At 40.9% G+C, this 26,998-nt stretch overlaps 1 protein-coding gene across 1 annotated transcript in view; it reads left to right on the forward strand.

Moving 5' to 3' along the window:
• ACOXL (acyl-CoA oxidase like) overlaps nucleotides 1-26,998 on the forward strand; it is a 405,131-nt gene that overhangs the window by 32,105 nt on the left and 346,028 nt on the right. Inside the window, exon 6 of the mRNA XM_054475660.2 lies at nucleotides 14,202-14,298. Within this exon, the coding sequence (XP_054331635.1) occupies nucleotides 14,202-14,298 (97 nt within the window). The remainder of the gene's footprint in view (nucleotides 1-14,201; nucleotides 14,299-26,998) is intronic.

Genomic DNA, 26,998 nt, shown 5'->3' on the forward strand with positions numbered 1-26,998 from the left:
AATTATAGCTGAGAACATGTCAAAAAATCATTGTTTATGATTTTATATGCCATTGTTATACAGATGGTATTTGAGGAAAACTACCAAGATTGTTAAATGTGGCGGTTTATATTTGAAGACAGAAAATACACAACTATGCATGTTGCTTAGGGGATTGGAGCATAAGGATGTGTTTCTAAAATCCTGATTTTTCCGCGGCAGATTGTCACCTGTTTGCTCGAACAGTGTTAGCAATTTAGATATTATTATTATGATAAACCGGTGTTCAAGCTTTCAGCTAGTTTCCAGAATACATTTTTATCCAGCTTTAATTTTTTTATGAATTTGTTATGGCAGCAGTTCAAATGAGAAACATGCTCCACCTAGTGGTTCTTTTTAACTATACAATTTAAAATAAAATTTAAACATTTATTTGAAATAGGTGTTATTTTAACTTGGTTCAAAAGTCAGAAAGCATAAAAAAATAGAGTACTGTTTCCCATCTACTGAATTTTCCCACCTCCAACCCACGTACCCAAAAGGTAAAAACTTAGTTTCTAGTGTGTCCTTAAAGAAATTAAAAAAAAAGTACACACACATGCAAGCAATATGTGTATTGTTAATCACTATTTCTGTCCATATAACATTACTCTCATCCCTTGTAGGGCATTTTGGGAATGGGAATGAGAATAGACCTGTAATTGAAATGTCTAACATGTCTCTGTTGAGAAATTTATTTGATATAAGGAACTTGGGTGTTAATAGTTGAGAGCTGTTTAGTAATAGCCCACTTTTCTTAAGGCCTTTTTTTTTTTTTTTTTTTTTTTTTTTTTCTGAAGCAGAGTCTTGCTCTGTTGCCCAGGCTGGAGTGCAATGGCACGATCTTGGCTCACTGCAACCTTCGCCTCCCGGGTTCAAGTGATTCTCCTGTCTCAGCCTCCCAAGTAGCTGGGATTACAGGTGCCCGCCACCACGCTCGGCTAATTTTTTCTATTTTTAGTAGAGATGGGCTTTCGTCGTGTTGGCCAGGCTAGTCTCAAACTCCTGACCTCAGTCGATCCGCCCACATCGGCCTCCCAAAGTGTTGGGATTACAGGTGTGAGCCACCACGCCGGGCCAAGGCCTGTTTATTTTATAGGTTTTGATCATTTCTTCAGCTCTTTTGGCCGATGTGTGTATTATCTGTGCATTAGTGGCCCTCATCTACTGATGTATTGTGTCTTATTTTTCTGCATGGATTGCACAAAATCATTACTAGGTTTTGACACCTAGGAGATGTTTATCATTACGAGCAGGAAGCCTCACAATGTGAGAATAGATGTGAATTTGGGATTCCAAAATAGATGAATAACAATGATTTTATAGTAAATTTGCTGAAATGGAAATGTAAAGAAATAGCTAATAACCTGTGTTTCAGAATCTTACCTGTAATGTATTTCAAGGCATCCCCATAGGCTGTGCTACCTAATTTTTGTAATTTGGGGTTTTTCTTGATTCATATTTTTTCTTTTTGATTACAGAATTTATAATTTTACACATCTGAGTGTGTGTGTGTGTGTGTGTGTGTGTATATATATATATATATATATATGTATAATGCTCCATAGCTTATATTGTTCCATACTTATGCATACTCCTAACATGTGTGAAGACATTCAAAGGACCACATTTCTGGAAGCAGAACTGCTGAATCAAAAAGTAGGTTCAGAGCCAGGATGGTGGTGTGCACCTGAAGTTCTAGTTAGTCAGAGGGCTGAGGCAGGAGTATTCCTTAAGCCTAGGCGTTGGAGAACAGCCTGAGCAACATAGTGAGACACCATCTCAAAAATAAACAAATAAACAACAAAACCCCAAAAGGTAGGTTCGTTTGTAATTTTTATTGATATTGTCTAATTGCCATCCGTAGAGATTGTACCAATTTATACCCTGCCTCCCTTCTTCCCTCCCTCCCTCCCCTGGGCTAGCGTATGAGGGCACCTGTTCCCTACAACCTTGCCAACCTTGATAGTGTGTTATTAGACTGTCTGGACTTTGTTCATTTGACAGGCAAAAATTGGCATGAGTGTAATTTTAATTTGTGCTTCTTTTATTACATGTGGGAGCAGGGATTTTAAAGATATGTTTAAATGCCATTTGTATTTCCTGTTGTGTGGTGTGGGCCATCTGTTCAAATCGATTGTCCACTTGGTCTGTTTTTTGTTGTTGTTGTTTGTTTTATTTATTTTTATTTTTTACAATTATACTTTAAGTTCTGGGATACATGTGCAGAATGTGCAGTTTTGTTACATAGGTATACACGTGCCATGGTGGTTTGCTGCACCCATCAACCCGTTACCTACATTAGGTATTTCTCCTTATGTTATCCCTCCCCTAGCCCCCAACCCCTTGACAGGCCCCTGTGTGTGATGTTCCCTTCCCTATGTCCATGTGTTCTCATTGTTCAACTCCCACTTATGAGTGAGAACATGCGGTGTTTGGTTTTCTGTTCTTGTGATAGTTTGCTGAGAATGATGGTTTCCAGTTTCATCCATGTCCCTGCAAAGGACATGAACTCTTCCTTTTTTATGGCTGCATAGTATTCCATGGTGTACATGTGCCACATTTTCTTTATCCAGTCTATTTTTAATGAACTATAGGAGCTCTTTAATTAGAAGGATTGGCCCCTTTGCAATGACATCAGTAACAAATATTTTGTCTCAGTTTGTCATTTGCCTTTTGACTATCCTTACGGTCTTTTTGTCATGCATAAATTTTTGTTATTAGTCACATTTATCAGTCTTTATGGCTTCTAAATATTATGTCATATTTAGAAAGATTTCTTGGATTAAAATTATGAAATAATTCTTCAGGTTTTATTTTAATACTTTGTGGTTTTATTTTTCTTCATGTCAACTGTTGATCTATTTGGAATTTATTCTAGTACATGGTGTGAAATGGGGATCTGACTTAATTTTCCTTTCCAATTGGCCACCCAGCTGGATGTTTCAGTAACGTTTGTTTTTCCCATGGTTTGATATACCATGTTTGTCTTACATATATTAAATTTCCATATATACTTACTTCTGTTTCTCGATATTCTATTTTATTCTATTGGTTTATCTGCCTGTTTTGCACAATTTGAGTTACTTAAGGCCTTATCACACATCTTCTTAAAAAAATTTTTTTAAGGGAGATTTGCCTCTTTTGTTTTTTCTTCAGCTTTTTTTAAATTCAGGGGTACATGTGCAGGATGTGCACATTTGTTACACAGGTAAACGTGGGCCATGGTGGTTTGCTGTACAGATCATCTCATCATCTAGGTATTCAGCCCAGCATCCATTAGCTATTCTACCTGATGCTATCCCTCTTCCAACCCCCCAAGACAGGCTCCAGTGTGTGTTGTTCCTCACCATGTATCCATATGTTCTCATCATTCAGCTCCCACTTATAAGTGAGAACGTGCTGTTTTGGTTTTCCATTCCTGCGTTAGTTTGCCGAGGATAATGGCTTCCAACTTGTCCATGTCCCTGCAAAGGTCCTAATCTCATTCCTTTTTATGTCTGCATAGTATTCCACGGTATATATGTACCACATTTTCTTTATCCAGTCTATCATTGATGGGTATTTAGGTTGATTCCATGTCTTTGCTAATGTAAATAGTGCTGCAGTGAACATATGCAGGCATGTATCTTTATAATAGAATGATTTATATTCCTTTGGGTATATACCCAGTATTGGGATTGTGGGGTCAATTGGTATTTCTGTGTCTAGGTCTTTGAGGAATCGCCACAGTGTCTTCCGCGGTGGTTGAACTAATTTCCGCTTTTACCAACAGTGTAAAAGTGTTCCTTGTTCTCCGTGACCTTGCCAGCATCTGTTGTTTTTTGACTTTTTAATAATCACCATTCTGACTGATGAGAGATGGTATCTCGTGGTTTTGATGTGCATTTCTCTAACGATCAGTGATGTTGAGCCTTTTTTCATATATTTGTTAGCCACATGTATGTCTTCTTTTGAGAAGTGTCTGTTCATGTCCTTTGCCTACCTTTTAATGGGGTTATTTTTTTTTCTTGTCGATTTGTTTAAGTTCCTCGTAGACTCTGGATATTAGACTTTTGTCAGATAGATTGATTGCAAGAATTTTCTCCCATTCTGTAGGTTGTTCACTCTGATGATAGTTTCTTTTGCTGTCCAGGAGCTCTTTGGTCTAATTAGATCCAATTTGTCAATTTTTGCTGTTGTTGCAGTCACTTTTGGTGTCTTCATTATAAAATCTTTGTCCTGCCTATGTCCTGAATGGTATTCCCTAGATTTTCTTCTAGGGTTTTTATAATTTTGGGTTTTACATTTAAGTCTTTAATCCACCTTGAGTTAATTTTTGTATATGGTGTAAGGAAGGGGTCTAGTTTTAATTTTCTGCCTATAACTTGCCAGCTCTCCCAGCACCATTTATTAAATAGGGAGTCCTTTCCCCATTCCTTGTTTTTGTCAGGTTTGTCAAAGATCAGATGCTTGTAGGTGTGCAGTCTTATTTCTGAGTTCTTTGTTCTGTTCCATTGGTCTATGTGTCTGTTCTTGTACCAGTATCATGCTGTTTTAGTTACTATAGCCTTGTAGTATAGTTTGAAGTCAAATAGTGTGATGCTTCCAGCTTTGTTCTTTTTTCCCAGGATTGTCTTGGCTATCTGGGCTCTTTTTTGGTTCCATATGAATTTTAAAATAATTTTTTCTAATTCTGTGAAGAATGTCAATGGGAGTTTAATGTGAATAGCATTGAATCTATGCATTATTTGGGGCAGTATGGCCATTCTCTGATGGCTGTATTTTTGTGGGGTCAGTAGTGATATCCCCTTTATCATTTCTGATTGAGTTCATTTGATTCTTCTAACTTTTCTTCCTTATTAGTCTAGCTAGTGGTCTATTTAATTAATTTGTTCAAAAAACCAGCTCCTGGGTTCATTGATTTTTTGAAGCATTTTTCTTGTCTATCTCCTTCAGTTCAGCTCTGATCTTGGTTATTTCTTGTCTTCTGCTAGCTTTGGGAGTTTATTGCTCTTGGTTCTCTTGTTCTTTTAGTTGAGATGTTAGGTTGTTAACTTGAGATCTTTCTAGCTTTTTGACATGGGCATGTAGTGCTATAAAGTTCCCTCTTAACACTGCTTTAGCTGTGTCACAGAGATTCTGGTACATCATTTGTTTGTTCTCATTAGTTTCAAAGAACTTCTTGATTTCTGCCTTAAATTCATTATTTACCCAAGACTCACTCAGGAGCAGGTTGTTCCGTTTCCTGTAGTTGTGTGGGTTTAAGTGAATTTCTTAATCTTGAGTTCTAATTTGATTGCTCTGCAGTCTGAGAGATTGTTTGTTATGATTTCAGTTCCTTTGCATTTGCTGAGGAGTATTTTACTTCCAATTGTGTGATCAATTTTAGAGTAAGTGCCGTGTAGTGATGAGAAGAATGTATATTTTGTTGTTTTTGGGTGGAGAGTTCTGTAGATATCTATCAGGTCTACTTGATCCTGAGCTGAGTTCAGGTCCTAAATATCTTTGTTAATTTTCTTTCTTGATGATTTGTCTAATATTGTCAGTGGGGTGGTAAAGTCTCCCAGTATTATTGTGTGAGAGTCTACATCTCTTTGTAGGTCTCTAAGAACTTGCTTTATGAATCTGGGTGCTCATGTATTGGGTGCATGTTTATTTAGGATAGTTGGCTCTTCTTGTTGAATTGAACACTTTACTGTTATGTAATGCCCTTCTTTGTCTTTTATAATCTTTGTTGGTTGAAAGTCTATTTTTTCAGAAATTAGGATTGCAACCCCTGATTTTTTTTCCATTTGCTTGGTAAATTTTTCTTTATCCCTTTATTTTGAGCCCATGTGTGTCTTTGCACATGAGATAGATCTCTTGAAGACAACATACTGATGGGTCTTGGCACTTTATCCAGCTTGGCAGTCTTTTCACCCATTTTATTGTCTGAAAAGATCATACTTCCGTGGGTTTAGAGTTTTCCTGACTATTTTTGTTTGTTTCTTTTTATATTTGAATTTTAAAATCACTTGTTGGCATTGTTATTTGGATTATGTTTAATGTATGAATTAACATAAGGAGAATTGATTTCATTATGATATTGTCTTCTGTTAAAAAACATGGCACACATTTCTATTTGTCCAAGTCTTCTCTTGTATTCTTTAGGTATATTTAGATGAAAGTTTTTTCATCTAAGTTCTGTAAATTAAAAAAATTTATTCTAATGTATATTTTAATTTTGTTTTATTACTTTTGCAAGTGGGATCTTTTCCTTCACATATTTTCTAACTGGTTTTTAATGTATCTGTATAAAAGCTATTGGTTTCTTTTATTGTGTATCCTGCTAACTCTTATTTTTGTAGTAGTTGTTAGTTGATTGTCTTGGGGGCTTCCAGGTGTACAATCATATATAGCTAGTTATAATGCAATATATAGTGGCTCAAAATGACAGCTGTTTATTATTGTTCGCGCATCTGTGCATGACTGGGAGGACCTTCTGGTCTTAACTGAACTCATTCATGTATTTCAGTCAGCCATGAATTGGACAGACAGCCTCTCTGATCTTGGCTGGACTCTCACATACTTGAAGGTTGCCTAGAGGTAGGTTGGTTTAGGATGGCATGGCCAAGACAAGTGAGCTGTTCTCACATATGTCTTACTTTATATCACCCCTAAACATGGTAGTCTGAGCATATTTTTAGCTTCACTCAGGGATATTTCCATGAGTATCACAGGATATGATAGTGTTTTTTTCATTAGCATTCATGTGGAACAAGACAGACAGGGAAATGCATAAGCACTCAAGTGTTTGCTTCTCTCAAATTTACCAATATTTTAATGGCCAAAGAATGTCCCATTGGCTAGGTCCAGATTTAAGGGGTAGGAAAATAGACCCTGCCTCTTAAATGAGAACTGGAGTGTTTAAGGGCAAGAGTCAAGGAGAGGTGAAGCATAGGTGTTATCAGTAAATCAACCTGCTACATGTATCTGCAAATAGTGATAGTGTTACTTGTTCCTTTCCAATTTTGATTTCTCTAATTTTTTCTCTCTTATAATTGCATTGGTGAATACCACCAGAACAATATTCAACAATAACTTCTTGTGGTTGTTGCTTTCAAAGAGCTAGCTTTTGGATTTATTAGTTACTACTTTTTCTGTTTTCTGATTACTTTTTTTAAAACAATTTATTCTTTTTTCTTTAATGTGTTGTTTTTTTCCTAGCTTCTTTAGTCAGCTGCTGTAGCAATTGCTGTTGACACTCAAGATCTCTTTATTAGGCTTGCATACCCATTGACTGGTTCTGAGAATGTTGATTAATATCAACTCCCAATTGAACATTTCTCCTTTGAATTGTCATTGATTATGGAAGTTACCTTCTCTGGAAATACCTGAGGTTATGCTTTCTCCTTGGGAATACCCTGCAATCAATGACTAACTGAGAGTGAGACAACTCTGTGATGCCATTTATATTCCAGAGCTCCCCATGGAATCAGGCTGAGGCTAAACTTTATATGAGCTTATATCTTTGCAAGCTCCCAGGTGGCCCATGTGCTCTAAAGGCCTCCTGTCTGCATTGATGCCTGCTGTACACCCATACTGCCAGGTGCTGATGGTTTGCTTCCCCACCTGCATTTGTAAGGATGGTTTGTTGTTATCCCAGAAACTTCAGACCAACTCCGGCCTGGCCAAATCAGCTAACTTCTCTGCTGGTTGATGGGCTGAACCATACCTTCTCTAGTGAGATCTGTACCTGTTCCAACTTTTTCCCCTTTTTAGGTGCTCTCTCTCAGCCTGAGGGTACCATATGGAGTTTCCCTATATCTTATAGTGAATATTTTATCATAGTAATACTTTGTATTAAACTTTGTCTGTTTAACCTATTGCATGATTTCTTTCTTCTGATTGGCTGTAGACTGCTACATCTTGTGATTTATCAGTTTTTGTTTTACATATGTGAGGCTTTGTTGTTTGGTATGTACACGTTTAGGATTGTTATGTCTTCTTTGTGGATTGATCCTTTTATAATTATAATATCTTTTGCTATCTTTGGTGATGTTCTTTTTTCTGACATCTACTCTAGCTGATATAAATATACCCATTTCTACTTTTTCTTTTTGATTAGCATTCACATGGCTTAACTTTTTTCATCTTTTAGCTTTCTACTTGCCTATGCCATTATATCTGAAATGGATTTCTTGCAGATAGCATATTTTTAGACTTAAAAAATTCATTCTACCAATCTTTGTCTTTTAACTGTGGTATTTAAACCGTTTACATTTAGGGTAATTATTGATATGTTAATGTTTAAATCTGCCACTTTATTATTTGTTTCTTCTGTTTCTTATTTCTCTTATTTTTTTTTGTTTTCTTACCTTCCTGTAGATTATTTGAACATTATTTTAGGATACCATCTTGATTTATTTATTGTGTTTTAGAGTATATCACCTTCTATATTTTCTTAGTGGTTGCTTGAGGTGTTACAGTACATACCTAATTTATCATAGTTTACTAGTATTGTCCTACCACTTTGAGTGAAGTATAGAAACCTAACTTTCATTTAGGTTCCTTTACCCTTCCAATTTTAAAATATTTTTTTTTTGTACTTTTTTAAAAATTTGAGACAAGGTCTCACTCTGTCACCCAGGCTAGAGTGCAGTGGTGTGATCTCGGCTCACTGCAACCTTCCCCTCCTAGGCTCAAGCAATCCTCCTACCTCAGCCTCCCAAGTAGCTAGGACTACACATGCACACAACCACAGCCAGCTAATTTTTTGTATTGTTAGTAGAAACAGGATTTTGCCACATTGCCCAGGCTGGTCTCAAACTCCTGGGCTCAAGCAATCCGCCCACCTCAGCCTCCCACAGTGCTTGAATTATAGGCATGACCCACTGCCCTTGGCCAAATTGTTTGAAGTATTTCTTCAGCCTACATGGAGTACCACATCAGATGGTTTTATAATTTTTGCTTTAGACATTAAATATTATTTCAAAAAGTCATGAATGAAAAAAAATCACTAAATAAATGGTGGGATATTCTATGTTCATGGAGAGGAAACTTAATGTTGTTAAGATTAAACATCATCTCAATCAAAATCTCAGCAAGTTATTTCATGGATATCAACAAACTGATTCTAAAGCCTATAAGGAGAAAGACTCACAATAGCCAATACAAAATTGAAGGAGAAGAACAAAGTTGGAGGACAGCCACTACTGGCTTCATAACTTACTACAAATCTACAGTAATTAAAATAGTATAGTGGTGGTAAAAGAACAGACAAATGAATCAATGAAACAGAATAGAAAGTCCAGAAATGGACTCACATAAATATAGTCAACAGATCTTTGACAAAGGAGCAAAAACAATAAAATGGAGAAAAGATAGCTTTTTCTACCAGTGATGCTGTGACAACTGGACGTCAACATACAACCCCAACCCCCACATAAATCTATACATAGACCTTACACCCTTCACAAAAAGTAACTCAAAATGGATCACAGGCCTAAATGTAAAATGTAAAATCATAAAATTCCTAGGAGATCTAGAAGAAAGTCCATTTGACTTTGCATTTGGTGATGACTTTTTTGATACAACACCAAAGGCATGATCTATGAAAGAAAGAATTGGTAAATTCAATTTTATTAAAAGGAAAACTTTCTGCTCTGTGAAAAACAATGTCAAAAGGATGAAAAGACAAGCCATGGATTGGGAGAAAATATTTGCAACAGACATGTAGACACGTCTAATATAAGACCGTTATTCAAAATATACAAAGAACATTTCAAACTCAACAATAAGAAAACAAACAACCTCATCAAAAAATGGGCCAAAGACCTTAACAGACACCTCATCAAAGAAGATATATAGCAGGCAAATGAGCATATTAAAAATGCTCAACATCATATGTCATTAGGGCAATGTTATAGCTGCTTTGGAAGATAGTTTAGTGATTTCTTACCATATGGTCCAGTAATCATTTTCCTTGGTATTTACCCAAAGGAATGGAAAACGTATGTGCACAGAGAAACCTGCACATGGATATTTATAGCAATTCTGTTCATAATTTCCAAAACTTACAAGTAACCAAGATGTCCATCAGTAGTTGAATGGATAAATGGTGGTACCTCCAGGCAATGGAATATTATTTAGTGCTAAAAAGAAATGAGGTATCAAGCCATGAAAAGAACATGGAAACTTAAAGGTATTTACTAAGTAAAAGAAGACAATCCAAAAGTCTAGTTGAAATACTGCATTATTTCAACTGTATGACATCCTGGAAAAGGCAAAACTATGGAGACAATAAGAAGATCAGTGGCTGTCAGGGATTGGGGGAGGCATGGCACAGATGATTTTTAGGGCAGTGAAGCTACTCTGTATGATACTATAATAGTAGATACATGTCATGATAAATTTATCCAGACCCACAGAATGTACAATTCCAAGAATGAACCCCAATGTAAACTATGAATTTGGGTGATAATGATGGGTAATGTACGTTCATGAGCTGTAACAAATATACCACTCTGGTGGGGGATTTTGATAGGGAGGGAGGCTATACACATGTGGGGGCAGGAACTATATGGGAAATCTCCGTATCTTTTAATCAATTTTGCAGTGAGCCTAAAACTGCTCTAAAAAGGTCTATTAAAAACCCATAATAAGTAATCTAGTCTACTATATTTTTACTCATTCTGATGTTCTTTCTTTTCTGAAAGTTCTAGCCTTTTTCTCCTATCATTTCCTGTCTGTTTAAAGAACTACCTTTAGCCATTCTTTAAGTCAGCTTGCTAGCAAACATTGTCTTAGATTTTTTTGGCCTGATAAGATTTTTATTATTCTTCTTCTTCATTCCTGAAGGATATCTTCACTGAATATAAGATTTGCCATTGGCAGTTATTTTGTCTCAGTACTTGAAAAATGTTGAGCAACTTGTTTCTGGCCTCTGTAGTTTCCAATGAGAAATCTGCTGTCATTCCAATGGTTTTCCCCTATAAGTAACCCATCGTTTCTCTCTAGCTGCCTTCAAGACTTTTTCCTCAACCTTAGTTTTAAGACATTTAATTATGATGTTTCTTGACATGGGCTTCTTTGGGTTTAGCCAATTATTTGCTCAGCTTACTGAACCAGTAGATTTATTATGTCTTTTACCAAGTAGGGGAAGTTTTTAGCTATTATATCTTATGCTACTTTTTTGGTCCAGTCTCTCTCTTTTTTTTGCTTTTTGAAACTGAAGATATGCATGTTGGCTCTGTTGTTATTGTCCCAAATGTTCCTGAGAAACATTTGTCTTATTTTTCAGTGTATATTTTCTTTGTTGTTCAGATTGGATTTGTGTTCTACTCTAAAATAAAATATCTTAGATCAGGTTGCTTTTAAATAACAGAAATTTATTTTGCATATTCTGGAGGCTGGGAAGTCCAAGATCAAGGTGCCAGAAGATTTGGTGTCTGGTGAGGGTCTTGCTTTCTGATTCATAGATGGTGCCTTCTTGCTATGCCCTAACATACTGGAAGGAGCAAGGCAGGTCTCTGGGACCTCTTTTGTAAGGGCATAAATCTCATTCATGAGGGTGAACTGCTCATGACTTAATCATCTCCCAGAGCCCCTACTTTCTAATATAATCACCTTGGTGATTAGGATCCAACATATAAATTTTGGAGGACATACAAACATTTAGACCATAGCAATCTGTCATCAAGTTCACTGATTGTATTCTTTCATCTATGCTGTATTCTTGAGTTCATCTAGTGAGATTTAAAAAATTTGGTTATCATATTTTTCAGTTCTATGATTTCCATTTTATTCTTTTCTATAACTTGCACTTCTTTGATACAATTTTCTGTTTTTTTCCCCATTTATTTCAAGAGAAATTATCATTGCTTATTGAAGCATGGTTATTATGGTTGCTTTAAAATCTTCATCAGATAATTCCAATGTCTGATTAATCTTGGTGTGGGTATCTGTTGATTTCTTTATCATTCATGTTGTGATGTTCCTTGTTGCTGTGATGGTTCTTAGTAAATTCTTTGTATGTGTTCTGACGGTTCTTGGTATGATGAGCAATTTTTTTATTGTGTCCCAGACATTTTGGATATTTTATTATGTGGCTTAAGATTGATTGAATGTTTTTTAACATGGGGTCCCTTGTTGAGGTATATTGGGATGTCCAGGTGGCCATGTATATTCAGCTTCCTGTTGAGCTGACTTTGTTGAAAATGTATGGAGTGGAAGTTCAGCTCCCCTCTTTGGCCCTGCCAGCACCTACTCAGCTGAAGTAGGGCGTTGAATCTCATGACCTCAGTGGCCTTCAAGTGGGGATGTGAGATCATCCCCTCCCTACTGGGCTGAGCTGCCATCAGGAAGGGGGAAGTTGAAAGCTGACCCACATCACTTTGTTGTCACCGGTATGGGATGGAAGCTCAGTTCTTTTCTGGGTGCTAATGACACCAGGGAAGGAGAGGGGTGAATTAAGTGCCAACTGACCCTCTCTCCTACCACCTCCTTTTTCCTTGTTAATACCAAGTAGGGGTGAAGTCTCAGCTTCTCATTGGGTCCTGCTGATGGGGTGTTGGTGTGAAGCAGGGTGTGACTAGACTTACCTCGCATCTTCTTGCTAGGCCTTGTTGTTGCTGGGTATAGATGGCCACTACTGGACTCCACTAATGCTACCCTGGCACCACCTGCTTTTGCTGGGCAGGGGATAGAAGATCAGCTCCCTGCTTGGCCCACCAAGGTGTTCACCAGGTCGGGAACTCAGACACTCCATCTGCTCTGCAAGACAAGAGGTGGAAGGTTAACTCTCCCCTCAGCCTTGCAGAAAGGAATTGGAGCACCCCCTCCTGCTTTTGCAGGGTTATGGGGTAGAGAGGAAGAGCAATGCCCCACTGAAACTGCAGGAGAGGAAGATGGGTGTGTTTTGCTCTGATGTTTTTCTGTTGTAGGGTGGGTATCTCCAAGAGGGTTTTCTATTGTTAGGCCATCCTTTTCATATCCTCTGGCTCTGAAATCTAACCTGAGTGAGGTCCTCCAGGCTCAGGCTGTGCATTGCATGGAAACATTCTAGGTGGCCAAAGAGGAACCTCTCCTCCTGTGTCAGTTTAGGTTCATTGAGAAGTGGGCACCAGGGTGGGGCTAGATGTGCAAGAGATTTAATGGGAGAAAACACCTGAGAAGGGTAAGTGGGAGGGAGCTGGATTGGTGGGGAGAACCTCCAGAACAAAGGCAGTCAGGTCTGGCTTCCTTGAAAAGAGAGGGGGAGGAAAGGGTTGAGCTGGGAAAGCCTCAGACACAGTGCAGTGATGACAAAGTCTGCAGGCAAGTGGGCTCCCAGAGCAGGTCACCTCTTGGGCAGGCATGGCCTGACTCTAGAACCTTGTGAGGCTCAACCATCAGCTAGTAGCAGCCAAGAGATGAGCAGCCTCATGGTGAATGTAATTACCATCACTCTGTTATTTCAAAGGTATGGCAGCTGGAAGCAGGTACTCTCGAAGGCAACCCTGAGTGGCAATCCTGATGGCCACCACAGTCCACCTCTTGTAACACGCATGTCACTCCCTCTCCCCTATCTCCCAAATGCCGCTTTTAAGTCATCTCAGACAATTTTCAAAGGCCCTTCAGAGCAGGAGGTGCTGCAGTCTTGTTTTAAGATGGTCTTGGCCAGGCACGGTGGCTCACGCCTGTAATCCCAGCACTTTGGGAGGCCGAGGCGGGTGGATCACAAGGTCAGGAGTTCAAGGCCAGCCTGGTCAATATGGCGAAACCCTGTCTCTACTAAACACACACACACACACACACACACACACACACACAGACACACACACACAGACACAAATTAGCTGGGCATGGTGGTGGGCACCTGCAGTCCCAGCTACTCGGGAGGCTGAGGCAGGAGAATCGCTTGAACCCGAGAGGCGGAGGTTGCAGTGAGCCGAGGTTGCACCACTGCACTCTAGCCTAGGCAACAGAGTGAGACACCATCTCAAATAATAATAATAATAAGAATAAGAAAAAGATGTTCTTGCCAGGAAATCCTTCCATCTCTCCCTCCCTGTGTCTGGCTGTATTGAACACCCAGTCTGTGTGACACACACAGTGTGTACAATATCAAACAAGCGTTACAATGGACACAGCTTTTCTGCCTGAGCCCGGGGTCAAAGCATCCACAGCCTCCCCTCAGTCACCAATTATTGGCTGTCTTATTTTGTATCTGTTCTTCACAGGTATGATTTAAGCTTGGATGAAATGAGAGATTTGACAGTTCAGAGAGTGAAGTTTGCCATGGGTCTACCTCTATTAAAACGTGCAGTTCAGGATCTGGTAAGTGTCATTATTATTTTGGTATGGTTGTATGTGTGTGTGTGTGGGTGTGTGGGTGTGAGAGAGAGACAGAGAGATTTTTTTTCTTTCCAACTTTTATTTTATGTTTAGAGGGTATATGTGCAGGTTTGTTACATGGGTAAATTGCGTGTTATGGAGGTTTGATGTACAGAGTATTTCGTCACCCCAGTAGTGGGCACAGAACTCATGACAGGTAGTTTTTGGACCCTCACCCTTCTCCCACCCTCCTCCCTCAAGTAGGCCACCGTGCCTATTGTTTTCTTCTTTGTGTCTGTGTGTACTCAATGTTTAGCTCTCACTTATAAGTAAGAACATGCGGTATTTGGTTTTCTGTTCCTGTGTTAATTTGCTTAGAGATTTTGTTTTGTTTGCTTTTGTGACTTGCTAAGCCTGTTGATCTCATGCTGAGGGCAGCTGACAGACAAGTCTCGGTGGAGGAGAGTGTCTTCCTCAGGCCCCTTTTCTGCCCCACTCCCACTAACCTAACAAACCCTTTCCTCGGCCCACACATTCACTTCTCCAATCTCACAGGCGAGGGAATAGGAGTATCAGCAAAGTAATAAAATATTTGTACACAAAACCAATATAATTTTAGGGATAAAGTTAAATAGCTGGGAAATAGAAATAACTCATTTTAAGGGCTTTGAAAGCACTTTAGACTTATCCAAAGTTTATGTCTTATTTGTCTAAAAACTGTCATTCTAAATTTAGTGGTATCATTTTAGTCAAGTTAGCCTCATGAAAAAAGAAAGAAAGAAACAAACAAAGAAAAAAATACGTGATTAGTGAGTTCCTTTGTGTCAGTATTAGGAGTGATGTATTTTAGCCAAGTTCATTCAGCTTCATGGCTTTCTTAACACTTTACATGGGAAAAAATATACCTCAGCAGGGTGTGGTGGCTCACATCTGTAATCCCAGTACTTTGGGAGGCCAAGGTGGGCTGATCCTGGCCAGAGCCCAGGAGTTCAAGACTGGCCTGGGCATCATGGTGAAACCCTGTCTCCACAAAAAAATACAAAACTGGCCAGGCACAGTGGCTCATGCCTGTAATCCTAGCACTTTAGGAGGCTGAAGCAGGTGGATCACTTGAGGCCAGGAGTTTGAGACCAGCCTGGCCTCAACATGGTGAAACATGGCCTGGGCAACATGGTGAAACACTGTTTCTACTAAACAAAACAAAACAAAACAAAAATTAGCCAGGTGTGGTGGTGCACGCCTGTAGTCCCAGCTACTTGGGAGGCTGAGGCACGAGAATCCCTTGAACCAGGAGGCAGAGGTTGCAGTGAGCTGAGATTGCGCCACTGCATTCCAGCCTGGGCAACAAAGCGATACTCTGTCTCAAAAAAAAAAAATTAAAAAAAAACCCCAAAACCCCAAAAAACTAAACAAATACTAGCCAGGCATGGTGGCCCACACCTGTAGTACCAGCTGCTTGGGACGCTGAGGTGGGAGGATCGCTTGAGGCTCCAGAGGTCGAGGCTGCAGTGAGCTATGATCGCACCACCGCACTCCAGCCTGGGCAACCAGAGTGAGACCCTGTCTCAAAATGAACAAACAAACAAACAAAAAACCCAACACCACCCCCACTGTGAGACCCCCTAGGGGAGGAGCCTGAACTAGGGTAGCTGCAGCTCAGCGGCATGCTGAGGAGCCGACCCTATCCTGAGCAGCCCAGCCCTCTCCCTACCCAGCATGGTCTGGGAGGGAGAGTCTGAGGACTGAGGGATGGAGTCCTCCCAGTTCAGGAGGCCACAGGGGCGCCTTTCTTTGTGGAGCACAGAATGGAGCTAGTGGGGGCCTGGGATCCACGCTTGAAAGTAGATCCTTCTCCCTTCCCCACAATCCCACCAACCTTTGGTAGGTTGTCTGAGGAGACAAGGACCAATCCTGGGGTCTTCTCAGGAAGGAATTACAGGCAGAGCCTTAACACCACCTGCGCTGCCGTACTGCAGGCACCTCCACACTGATGAGGACACTGCAGTGTCAGCTGAGCTGGTGAACGTGCAGATGGATGTCCACTTGGCACAGGAAAACTCTCACGTGGCAGAGTGGAGCGTGCTTGCAAAGCGTAAAAAATCATTTCATACCAAGTAGTTTGGCAGAGATTTTCAAGCTAGGAAATTGCCTCTTGATGGAGCATCCATTTAGAGCTGTGAATACAACCAAAAAAGAAAAAAACACAAAAACAACCAACCTCTTTGCTGCCAACCACTCTCTCTATCAGAGTCGCCTCCAAGTGCATTCGGCATGGGGCTGGTGGGAAGGTGAAATCTTGGCCTGTGGCCAGCTTCTTGCTCCCTTAATTAGCCCAGCATGTCTCTGGCTTAACTTAGTGTCAATACTCAAGACCCGGACGTGAGGGCTGATCCCTTAATGAGGCTTGCTAATTGCGGCCCGACCCGCTGAGTCTGAAGGATTAGCCTCTGTAATCTCGCTCCTGATGAAGTGTGTTGAGCTCTGGATCCAATTATCTCCCTGTTTTCCTGGCTCACTTAGTGGCCTTAGGCAGCCTGGACAACTCTCTGTCCTGGGTGATTAGATATAATTCCTCCAGGAGGCACAGGATTGGCCCTAGACGATCCCTCCAGTCATTTCTGTGAATTATCTCGGCCTGTTTGGCACCTCTCTCTGTATGAATTCACAAAAGCCAATAAACCTGAAGGAAATGAAACTGGCCATCAGTGCGGCAGGCTCATCTCGCTGGGCGGATGTCATGAGACTCGGCAGCACATCTGTGTTTGAAGGCTTTCAAATTCCACCCTGTAAACAGCTGGAGGAGCTGTCCACATCCAGTAATTCTAGAAGAAGTGTTACATGATTCATCCTGCCTCTTAATAAAATGATTGAGTCATGGCTGTCCTGCCTGCTCAGGGAGCATGCCAGGCCCGTCTGTGTTTCCCTGGACCCCCCTTTCATGTTGCTCTCCACTTTTGTGGATGATCCGATGAGCTCTGAGGCAGAACGCAGTGTATAATGTGTAATGATGATGTTCTAGGGGACAAATGAGGAGGGAGTCTCATTTGCTCCAGGTCTCTATGGACAGTCCACAGGCCAAGAATAAACCATTAAAATATTTCTACGCTGTGTTTTCCCCTCTGCCATCTGTAATAGATTTGAGATGTTTCAATAATTTTAAAGGGAAAAAACAATATGAGTCTGATTGCAGAGTGTGCATGCACACACACACAGACACACAGTGTGAACACCATCATTGTTCTCTGTGCCGACTTCTCCTGCACCTGTTTCTAGTGACATCACCTTTGTGCACCTCAGCCAAGAGCTCTCTTGTTCCCCTCAAGTTTCCAGAATTGGATCCTGGGCTGGGGGAGTCACCAACTGCCTCTATTTCCGGATGCAGAGACCTTCTGTCTCTAAGACCCAGGTCTTATCGTCTACTTTGTGGCAGTGTCTTGTCCTGCATGGGGGACAGCTTCCTCAGAGATGCTCATCCCTGGAAGCTGACAGAGTCTGACAGCCTGCACTGATCTTCACCATAGCAGACAGTGACAGCTCAAGTTGACTGAGTACATGTTCTGGTACAGTCCCAACACTAAGAACTTTAAATAGATGATGTCATTCAGTATTCACAACATCCCTCATGGCATTCCCATTTTATAGGTAAGTAAACTGAAGCTGAGTAATTGGCCTGAGGTTAGTTACACAATTAGTGAGTTGTATATATAAATGACTAGTGAACCAGGGATTCAAACCCAGGTGCTCTGCTTCCTGAGCCCACATCAAACAGGTGGTGCTTGCCCCTGTCTGCACAGTAGAAGCAGCCAGACAACTTTAAAAACTCTTGCTGTGAAGGCTTTTGCTCAGGCTAATCAAGTCAGCATTTACATCTCCCAGGTGACCCACTGTGCATCTGGGGTTGCGGACTGCTGCACTATGCCTCCTTTCCTGCACCCTGTCTCCCGAAAATTGTTCCCATTAAGCATTTGGTCCCTACCAATCAGGGCTTGTGGGTGGCTCATAGGGAAACTGCATCTCAACATTACCTTTCCCCAGGAGGGAGCCAGCTGGGATCAGGCTGCTTTCAGCCAAGTGTAGTGCGGATTGCGGACAGATACCTGGATAATGAAGATCCTACCCCTGACTCCTTCTTCCCCTCCCCCAACCAGCCTACAGCCGTTCTCTCTCTCACCCAGAGCTCTGGTTTTTATCCCCATGATCCACACGAGTGAGGGGCATAGTTGCACCATCATTATCTAAACCAGTGGTTCTCAAAGTAAGGCCCGAGGACCCCTGTGTGTCCCCAATACCCTTTCAGGTGCTACGTGGAAAGTACATGTCCAACTACCTGCATGTGAGACACTGGATATTCATCATAAACTTCAACCAAAACAACATATCACAACAGATGGCACAAAAGCAGATATGAAAGGGCAGCTATCTTTTATTGAGCCAGATATTAAAACAATGTGAAACAATGCCATTCTTCTCATGGGTTTTTTGAAATTATGATTATTTTTCATAAAAATTATGCCATATGGTAAATTGACAGCTGTAGCCTGGACAAACAAAACCTCTTTGGAATCCTCAGAAAAGGTCCAGGGACCATAAAGGTTGAGAGTCACTGATCTAAATTGTCTACTATTTTCTCAGGAAGCTCAGTCTCAGCAGATCAGAGGGGAACTAGTAGAATGTTGGTTGCATTATATTTATATTACATATATTATGACTGTTATTTTTATCAGAATTTTAGGTAATCTCCATTTGAGGTATTTTTGTATTTGGAGAAATATCAGGTGGGTGATCAGATCTAAAATGGAAGAATATTCTAAGGTCAGCTCACCTTAGAAGGTGTTTGGGAATGCTGGGGAGGGTGGTTACTTTTCTACTCAGACCCTGAGAGAAGAAACAGCCTTTCCCGGGAAACATTTACATTTAAGCCCTGAGTGTGTTGTGCAAAAGGAGCTGAGCCAGGAATCTGCCAGGAGGCTGAGGATGTCTGTCCTGTCCCAGTCCCAACTCACCCAGGCCCCGCCCTGTTGCCCACAACTTCCAGTGCCAGCCCCAGCGAGTGCTGCAGACTGACTGCAGTACTCCCCCACCCATCCTAGGACTGGCTCCTGACCGACGGACAGACTCTGAGCTCTTGGCTCTGCCGCCCTGGCCTTGGCTCCCCCTTGGGCCTCTGGCTTCTGTTTGTACTGGAACCCAGGCTTCTCCTAGTGGGCTGTGACAGGCTCCCCTGGCTCTTAGTCCTATATACTGTCTTTGGCAGGAGTCCCTGTCCCAGCTCCAGCTCCACAGACTTGGACATTGGCCACTTGGCCAGCACTTTGGTCAGGCCAGCCCTGGCCGCCTGGGATATCTTGGGGGATTTGGGCAGAGACAACAGGACAGAGTGGTCTGTTTACAGAAGTCTCTCTATGTAGATTGGCACCTGAATGCAGTTGTCATCTGTGATAGCCACAGGGGTTACTTGAAAGCGAGGCATGCCAGGGAGTGAGCTGGACCTGCCCTGGGATTCCAGTGCAGCTGGAATCATGGTGCTAATTGTTTTTTGACACTGCAACCATTCTGCATAAAAAACACCCATTTCATTCTAAGCCTTCATTATTACTCGTGCAGTGAAATACTATGTAAAAAACCAATAATTATTTCTTGCTACCTTTTGCTAAGTCCGTTCCGTGTGCCAGGTGAGGGGATTCGTTCATTTTATAATTATTTATTGAGCACCTACAGTGAGCCAGGCATTGCTCAAGGGGCAGTGAACAAAGCAGGCAGAAATTACCTGTCTCGATGGAGCTTACATTTTTGTCTGGGAGGAGTCAGACTATAAACTAATAAAATAAATTTCTGGTATGTCAGATGGTGATGGATGCTGGGGATAAAAATCAAGTGTGGTAAATTGGAAAAGAAGAAGTAAAATAGTCTTTCTGGGCAGATGACAGGATCTTTTATGTAGAAAACCCCAAGATTCCACAAAAAATCTGTCAGAACTAATAAATTCAGCAAAGCTACAGGATAAAAATCAACATGCAGAAATCAGTTGCATTTCTGTACATTAATGATGAAGAATCCAAAATGAAATTGAGAAAACAATTCTACTTATCATAGCATCAAAAAGAATAAAATACTCAGGGATAGACTTAACCAAGGAGGTAAAGACTGTACATGGAAAACTACAAAATTGCTGAAAGTAATAAAAGGAGATACAAATACATTGAAAGGCATCCTATGTTCATGAATTGGAAGACCTCATATTGTTAAAATGTCAATACTACTAAAGCAATCCACAGTTTCAGTGCAATTCCTATCAAAATCCCAAAGGTGATTTTTGCAGAAATAGAAAAACTCATCCTAAAATTCACATGGAATCTCAAGGGACTCTGAATAGCCAAAGCAATCTTGGAAAAGAAGAATAAAGTTGGACGCCTCTCACTCCCTGATTTCAAAATTTCCTGCAAAGCTACTGTAATCAAAACTGTGGAACTGGCATAAAGACAGGTGTAGAGACCAATGGAATGGAATAAAGAGCCCCAAGAAATAAAACCTCACATATGTGGTCAGTGATTTCTGGCAAGGGTGCCAAGACCATTCAGTGAGGAAAGAGCAATCTTCTCAACAAATGATGCTGGGACAACTGGATATCTACAAGCAAAGTATGATGTTGGAAGCTTACCTTACAGCATATCCAAAATTTAACTCAAAATGGATTAAAGACCTAAATGTAAGAGCAAAAACTAATAAAAAATTCAAAGAAAGCGTAAAGAAAGGGCTTCTTAACATTGGATTTGACAATGATTTCTTGGATAGAACACCAAAAACACAGGCTTTTGAAAAACATAGATACATTTTTGGAATAAAAATGATCTAATTGTTAAAAACAATTTTAAAAAACATTTAAGTAAAAATTTATATAAAAATAAACTGGACTACATCAACAAAATCTTTTGTGCATCAAGGGACTCTATCAACGGAGTGAAAAGGAAACACATGGAATGGGAGAAAATATTTGCAAGTTATATGTCTGATAAGGGATTGATATCCCCAGAATAGATGAAGAACTCCTACAACTCAACAAGAAAAAAAACAAACAACTAGATTAAAAAATGGTCAATGAGTTGAAGAGATGTTTCTTCAAAGATAGACAAATGGCCAATAAACACATAGAAAGATGCCCAGCGTCACTAATCATTAGGCAAATACAAATCAAAACCACAACGAGATACCACTTTACACCCATTAGGATGGCTATTATCAAAAAAAAAAAAAAAAAAAAAAATACCAGAAAAGAACAAGTGTTGGAGAGGATGTGGAGAAACTGGAACCCATGTGCATTGTCGGTGGTGATGTGGGAATGTGAACTGATGTAGCCACTGGGGAAGACAGTATGGCATTTCCCTAAAGAATTAAATATAGAATTACAGTGCGATCCAGAAATTCCACTTCTTGGTATATACCCCACAGAAGTGAAAGCAAGGGCTCAGACAGCTATTTGCATGTCCATGTTAACAGTGGCATTATTCCCAATAGCCAAAAGGTAGAAACAACCCAAATGTCAATTGGCAGATTAATGGCGTAACAAAACATACAAAACGTGTTGTAATACATACAATGGGATGTTACTCAGCCTTAAAAGGGAAGGGAATTTTAATACACGCTATAACATGTATGAACCTGGAAGACATTATGCTGAGTGAAACAAGCCAGTCACAAAAAGATAAATACGGTATGCTGTTACATGAATTACTTAGAGTGGTCAAATTCATAGAGATTGGAAGTAGAAAGGTGGTTTCCTGGGTCTGGGGAAAAGGGGAAATGGGAGTTAGTGTTTAATGGGTGCAGATTTTCAGTTTGGGAAGATTAAGAAGTTCTGGAGATGGATGGTGATGATGGTTGCAAAACACTGCGAGTATATTTAGTGCCAGAGAATTGTACACCTAAAAATAGTTGAAATAGTAAATTTTATGTTGTGTGTATGTTAATTTTTTTAAGTGAAGATGTAAAGGTGCTCGGAAGAGTCGGAGGGACAGGTGGGGGCCTCATGATGAGGTGACATTGGAGCAGATGCCTAAGAGGTGGGGGAGTGAGACAGCTGGAGGTCAGTGAACAGCATCCAGGCAGAGGGAACAGCAGTCATGAAGGGCCTAAGGTGGGAGTGTCCTGGGCTTGTTAATGGAATGTCAGGCACCATGTGGTGTGAACAGAGTGAGAGAGGAGGAGAGAGGTGGTGACAACCAGGGAGATGGTGAGTCCTTGGAGTATGAAGGGCCTTACGAGGCATTTGATTTTCTTCAGACTAGGTAAAATGGGAGGACTTGGAGAGACTGAGTGGAGCAGGACCTGTCCGACTGGGTCTCCGGGCTGCTGGCTTAGGAATATACTATATGAGAGGCAGGACTGCAAACAGGGAGCTGAGCAGTCACCAGGGAGAGAGGTGGTGCTAGCTGGGACCAGAGTGACTGCAGTCAAGGTGATGAGAAGTGGCAGGAATAGGGGTTCTACTGAAGGGCAAGCAGTAGACAGACACTGACACATGGAAGTGGAGTGAGAGAAGAAAGAAAACGCGATTCCCTGGTATTTGGTCTGAGCAACTCAACTAGAAGGATAGGGTCACCATATACTGGGTGGGAAGCCTAGAAGAGATGTTAGGTTAAATCTGGAGCTAATCTTTAGATGTGATCATCTAAACATGTTTGCGATGTTTAGGGTCAAGGTACGGGGAAGCCATCAGCATAGAGATGAATTTAGAGCCATAAGGCTGGAGGGATCCCCATGGCATGGGTGACAGAGAAGGGGAGGCCCAAGGGTGGAGCCTGGTGGGAAACACCTGAAAGGAGACTGGAGAGAAGTGGCCATAGAGGTAGGGACAAGTGTAAGAGGGCTCATAAGCCCTCTTACATACATTACTCCATTAAATTATCATAGCAAATCATAAAGTAAATATGGTGCTCATTTTACACGTCAGGGGACTAAAATGTAGAGAGAAAAGGTAACTTGTCTAAAGTTCAATAGTAAATGAAGCAGAGGTGGGATTCAAGCCAGTTGGCCCAATTCCACAGCTGTGTGTGGTGAAACTCCACCCTGCAGAGTCTTTCTGTTCTGATGGGGACAGAACAGAGGGAGGGGAGAATGGGATCTTGTAACTCAAGATGAGTAGGAGACCATCTCTGTCTTCTAAGTGTGCACTGTCTCATGGGCCAAGGGCTAGAGTGCATCCATCACAGAACAGTGGCTCAGAGAGGGGCCATCAGCACGGGCAGCCCTCCTGGGTGAGCCGGGGTTGATACTGGCCACGGAGGCTGCACAGAGCCCAGCACTGACCTCCTGTGTGTATGTGGGGTTAAGGGAGGCTGTCCTCATGATAGCATCTGGGGAGAGGCCACACCGCTTCAAGGGGTCGGGGCAGGTGTCCTATTTTGGGGCTGTCCAAACATAGAATGTGGGTAGCATTAGTGGTTTCCAGTGGCTGCCTTCCTGCCACAAGACAAAGCTGGTCTTGGGCATGTGAGCCGAGTTCAACTATTGGAAGCTCCCAATGGGACCAGCCAGCAGGCAGGAGTTTCGTGCAGTTGGAGAAGGCAGGGTTAGCATTCATGTTGGCGGCAGTGGCCATGCCCAGTTGGGGCCGTGACTTCTGGGCCACATTGAGCCTGAAACCCTGCAGTGTTTTTCCCTTTGGTTCCTGGCACGGGGGCCAACTTGGCTCTTACTGGTTTTCCAAGTCTGCTTTTCTACCTTCTACTGATGCTATGAGGCTTGGATAGATGAGTCAGTTACAGACAGACACTATACAAAGATGCACAAACCATAACTGGGAAAAATGCTGACAAATTTCTCATTATCAAAAATGATGCATGTTCATTACAGGAAAGTTAAAAATACAGACAGGTAAAGACACATACACAGTTGCAAAATTCTATTGTCCAAAAATAACGCATATCCCAATCTGGTCTTTGAAATGTATCATATATGAATTTATACTTATATTGTTTTGAAAAGGGGATATGGGATGGTCATAGTACAATTTTCTTACCATCATGCAATGGTTATGGGTTTCTGATTTTGGAGTCAGATAGAACAGGGTTCATGACTGGCTGCTCCTTCACTGAGGAGCTGTGTGGCCTTGGGCTAGTTTTTGAATTCTTTGCATCTCAGTTTCTTTCTCTGTGAAGTGTGGATGATAACAATACTTACCTTAAAGGGTTGATGTGAGGCTCAAATGGCATAACACATGGTAAGTTGTCCAGACAGTGTTTGGGCACATAGGAAGTGCTGAATGAATGCTCAGTGGTAGTACTGCTTGACCGTCCAGTTTTTAAGTAGTCATGTGGTATATTTATCTCTCACAATGTAGAATAATGGGAACAATATTTGCTCATGGGCTAAAAATTATAAGCAACCATTAATTTCCATTAAAATGAATGTAGAATGCTGCATAAAAAAACTAAGCTTGTACATCAAGCTGGTAATGTCAATAAGATATGTTCATTATTACCTGCCACCAATATCAGTCGATTCTGTAATTACACTAATAATCAGAAACATTTTCGAAGTAACTAGGAATTGTAGTAAGCATGTGCTGCCAGGGGAAGAGGTATTACATTTGTGGCAAGAATTTGGAAAATCCTACACTGTCAGGGTCCTGCAATAATGTCGTGAAAAGAGAAAAATATCTTTAGACAGAGCCATGGGAATGTCACCTTTCATCAATCCTGCACTGGGCTTTCCTGGAGTAGTCAAAGGCCCTTGGAGAGAACAGAAGTACATGACTACAGCTTTTGTTACAGAATGCTCCCAGGATCTGTGCAGCTGGCCTACTATGTGACCCCTGGAACCAGCAAGAAGTAAGAAGGGCTAGACATGGAGGACATGGTCAGAGGGTTAGATTTTCTTGCAGTGGTAACTGGAGTCATTGGAGGTGTTTGCTATGGTGGGGGGAGAGAGGAGGGAAGAAGGAAAACAATGTGATACTTAGTTTAAAAATGTTGTAGTACCTTGATCCAAATTTACAGGTTGCTTCAAAACATATATGGAAATGCAAAAGACCTAGAAGAGTTAAAACAATTCTAAAAAAGGACAAAGTTAGAAGACTCACTACATGACTTCAGCCTTTATATTATAAAGCTGCTCAAGGTCATGGGGTATTGGCATAAGGAAAGACAATGAGATCAATGGAATGGAATGGCAGGTCACGCATATATGACCAATTGAGTTCCCAAGGCAATTCAATGGGAAAAGCAATGTCTTGGCAATAAACGATGCTGGAACAACTAGATAAGCATACAGGAAAGAATTTAACTTTTGTCCCTACCTCATGCTACACACAAAACTAATTTGAGACACATTAGATGCCTAAACAGAGACTCAAAAATTACTACATTTTTTGAATAATAGAGGAGAATGTCCTATTAGGATAGGCAGGGGTTCTTAGAGGAGACTCAAAAATCACTTGAACATGTAAAAGAAAATATACTAATGAACTGGTCTACAATAAAATTAAAAACTGCTGTTCATCAAAAGACATCATTAAGAGAATAAAAAGGCAATGTACAAAGTAGGAAAAAATCTGTAATGCATATATCTGACAAAAACTTGTGTCCAGATATAAAGGATTTGCTCCCATACTATATAAAAATCCCTAGAACTTGATAAAAAGACAAACAGCCCAATTTTAAAAATGTGGCCAAAGACTTGAACACTTACAAATGGCTGTTAAGCATATGAAAATGTGCTCATATCTCTAGTCATCTGAGAAATACATCTTTAAGCTATAGTGAGATAACATTACACTCCCTCAAGAATAGCTAAAATTGGAAAAGACTGACAATGCTGGTAGGATGTGGAGAAACCAGAACTCTCATTCATTGTTGGGAGGAGTGTAAAATGGTACACCCATTTTCAGAAACTGTTTGGCTGTTCCTTACAACACTAAACCTACACTTTAACCCCACAGTTGTATTCCTAAGGATTTACAAAAGAGAAACAGACACATGTCCCCAAAAAGATTTGTACACAAATGTTTATGTCGACTTTGTTCATAAGAGCCTGAAACTGGAAGCAACCCAGTTTCACTAAAGAGTTTTGTTTCGACAAATTATAAACTATTCATAGATGGAAACCATTCTAATAATGAACTATGGATATCCTTAGTTTAACATAAATGCCTCATTTGCATGGAAGAAGGCAGACCCCGAAGAGCACATACTGTTTCCTGCTTGTGTGACTTCAAGAACAAGCCAAACTAGTGGATGGGATACAAAAAGAAGTGTTAGGCTGGGGGCGATAGTGGCTCATGCCTGTAATCCCAGCACTTTTGAGAGGCTGAGGCAGGAGGATTGCTTGAGTCTAGGAGTTTAAGACCATCCTGGGCAACATGGTGAGACCCTTGTTTCCAGAAAAAAAAAAAAAAATTAGCTGGCTGTGATGGCAGACCTGTCATCCCAGCTACTCAAGAGGCTGAGGCAGGAGGATTCCTTGAGCCCAGGAGTTTGAGGCTACAGTGAGCTATGATCACACCACTGCACTCCAGCCTCAGCTATGAAGCAAGACTCCATCTCTAAGAAACAAAGAAAGAAAAGAGAACAGTGGTTGCCTGTGAAGGTGGGTACTAACTGTAGAGGGGTATGGGGATGCCTGCTGGGGGAAGGGAATGCCCTGTGCTCTTGATTGATATGATGGTTACACAGGTAGATAATTGAACATAACTCATGTGCTTAAGCTC

Source organism: Pongo pygmaeus, chromosome 12, assembly GCF_028885625.2.
Source record: "Pongo pygmaeus isolate AG05252 chromosome 12, NHGRI_mPonPyg2-v2.0_pri, whole genome shotgun sequence".
Classification (NCBI taxonomy): Eukaryota; Metazoa; Chordata; class Mammalia; order Primates; family Hominidae; genus Pongo; species Pongo pygmaeus.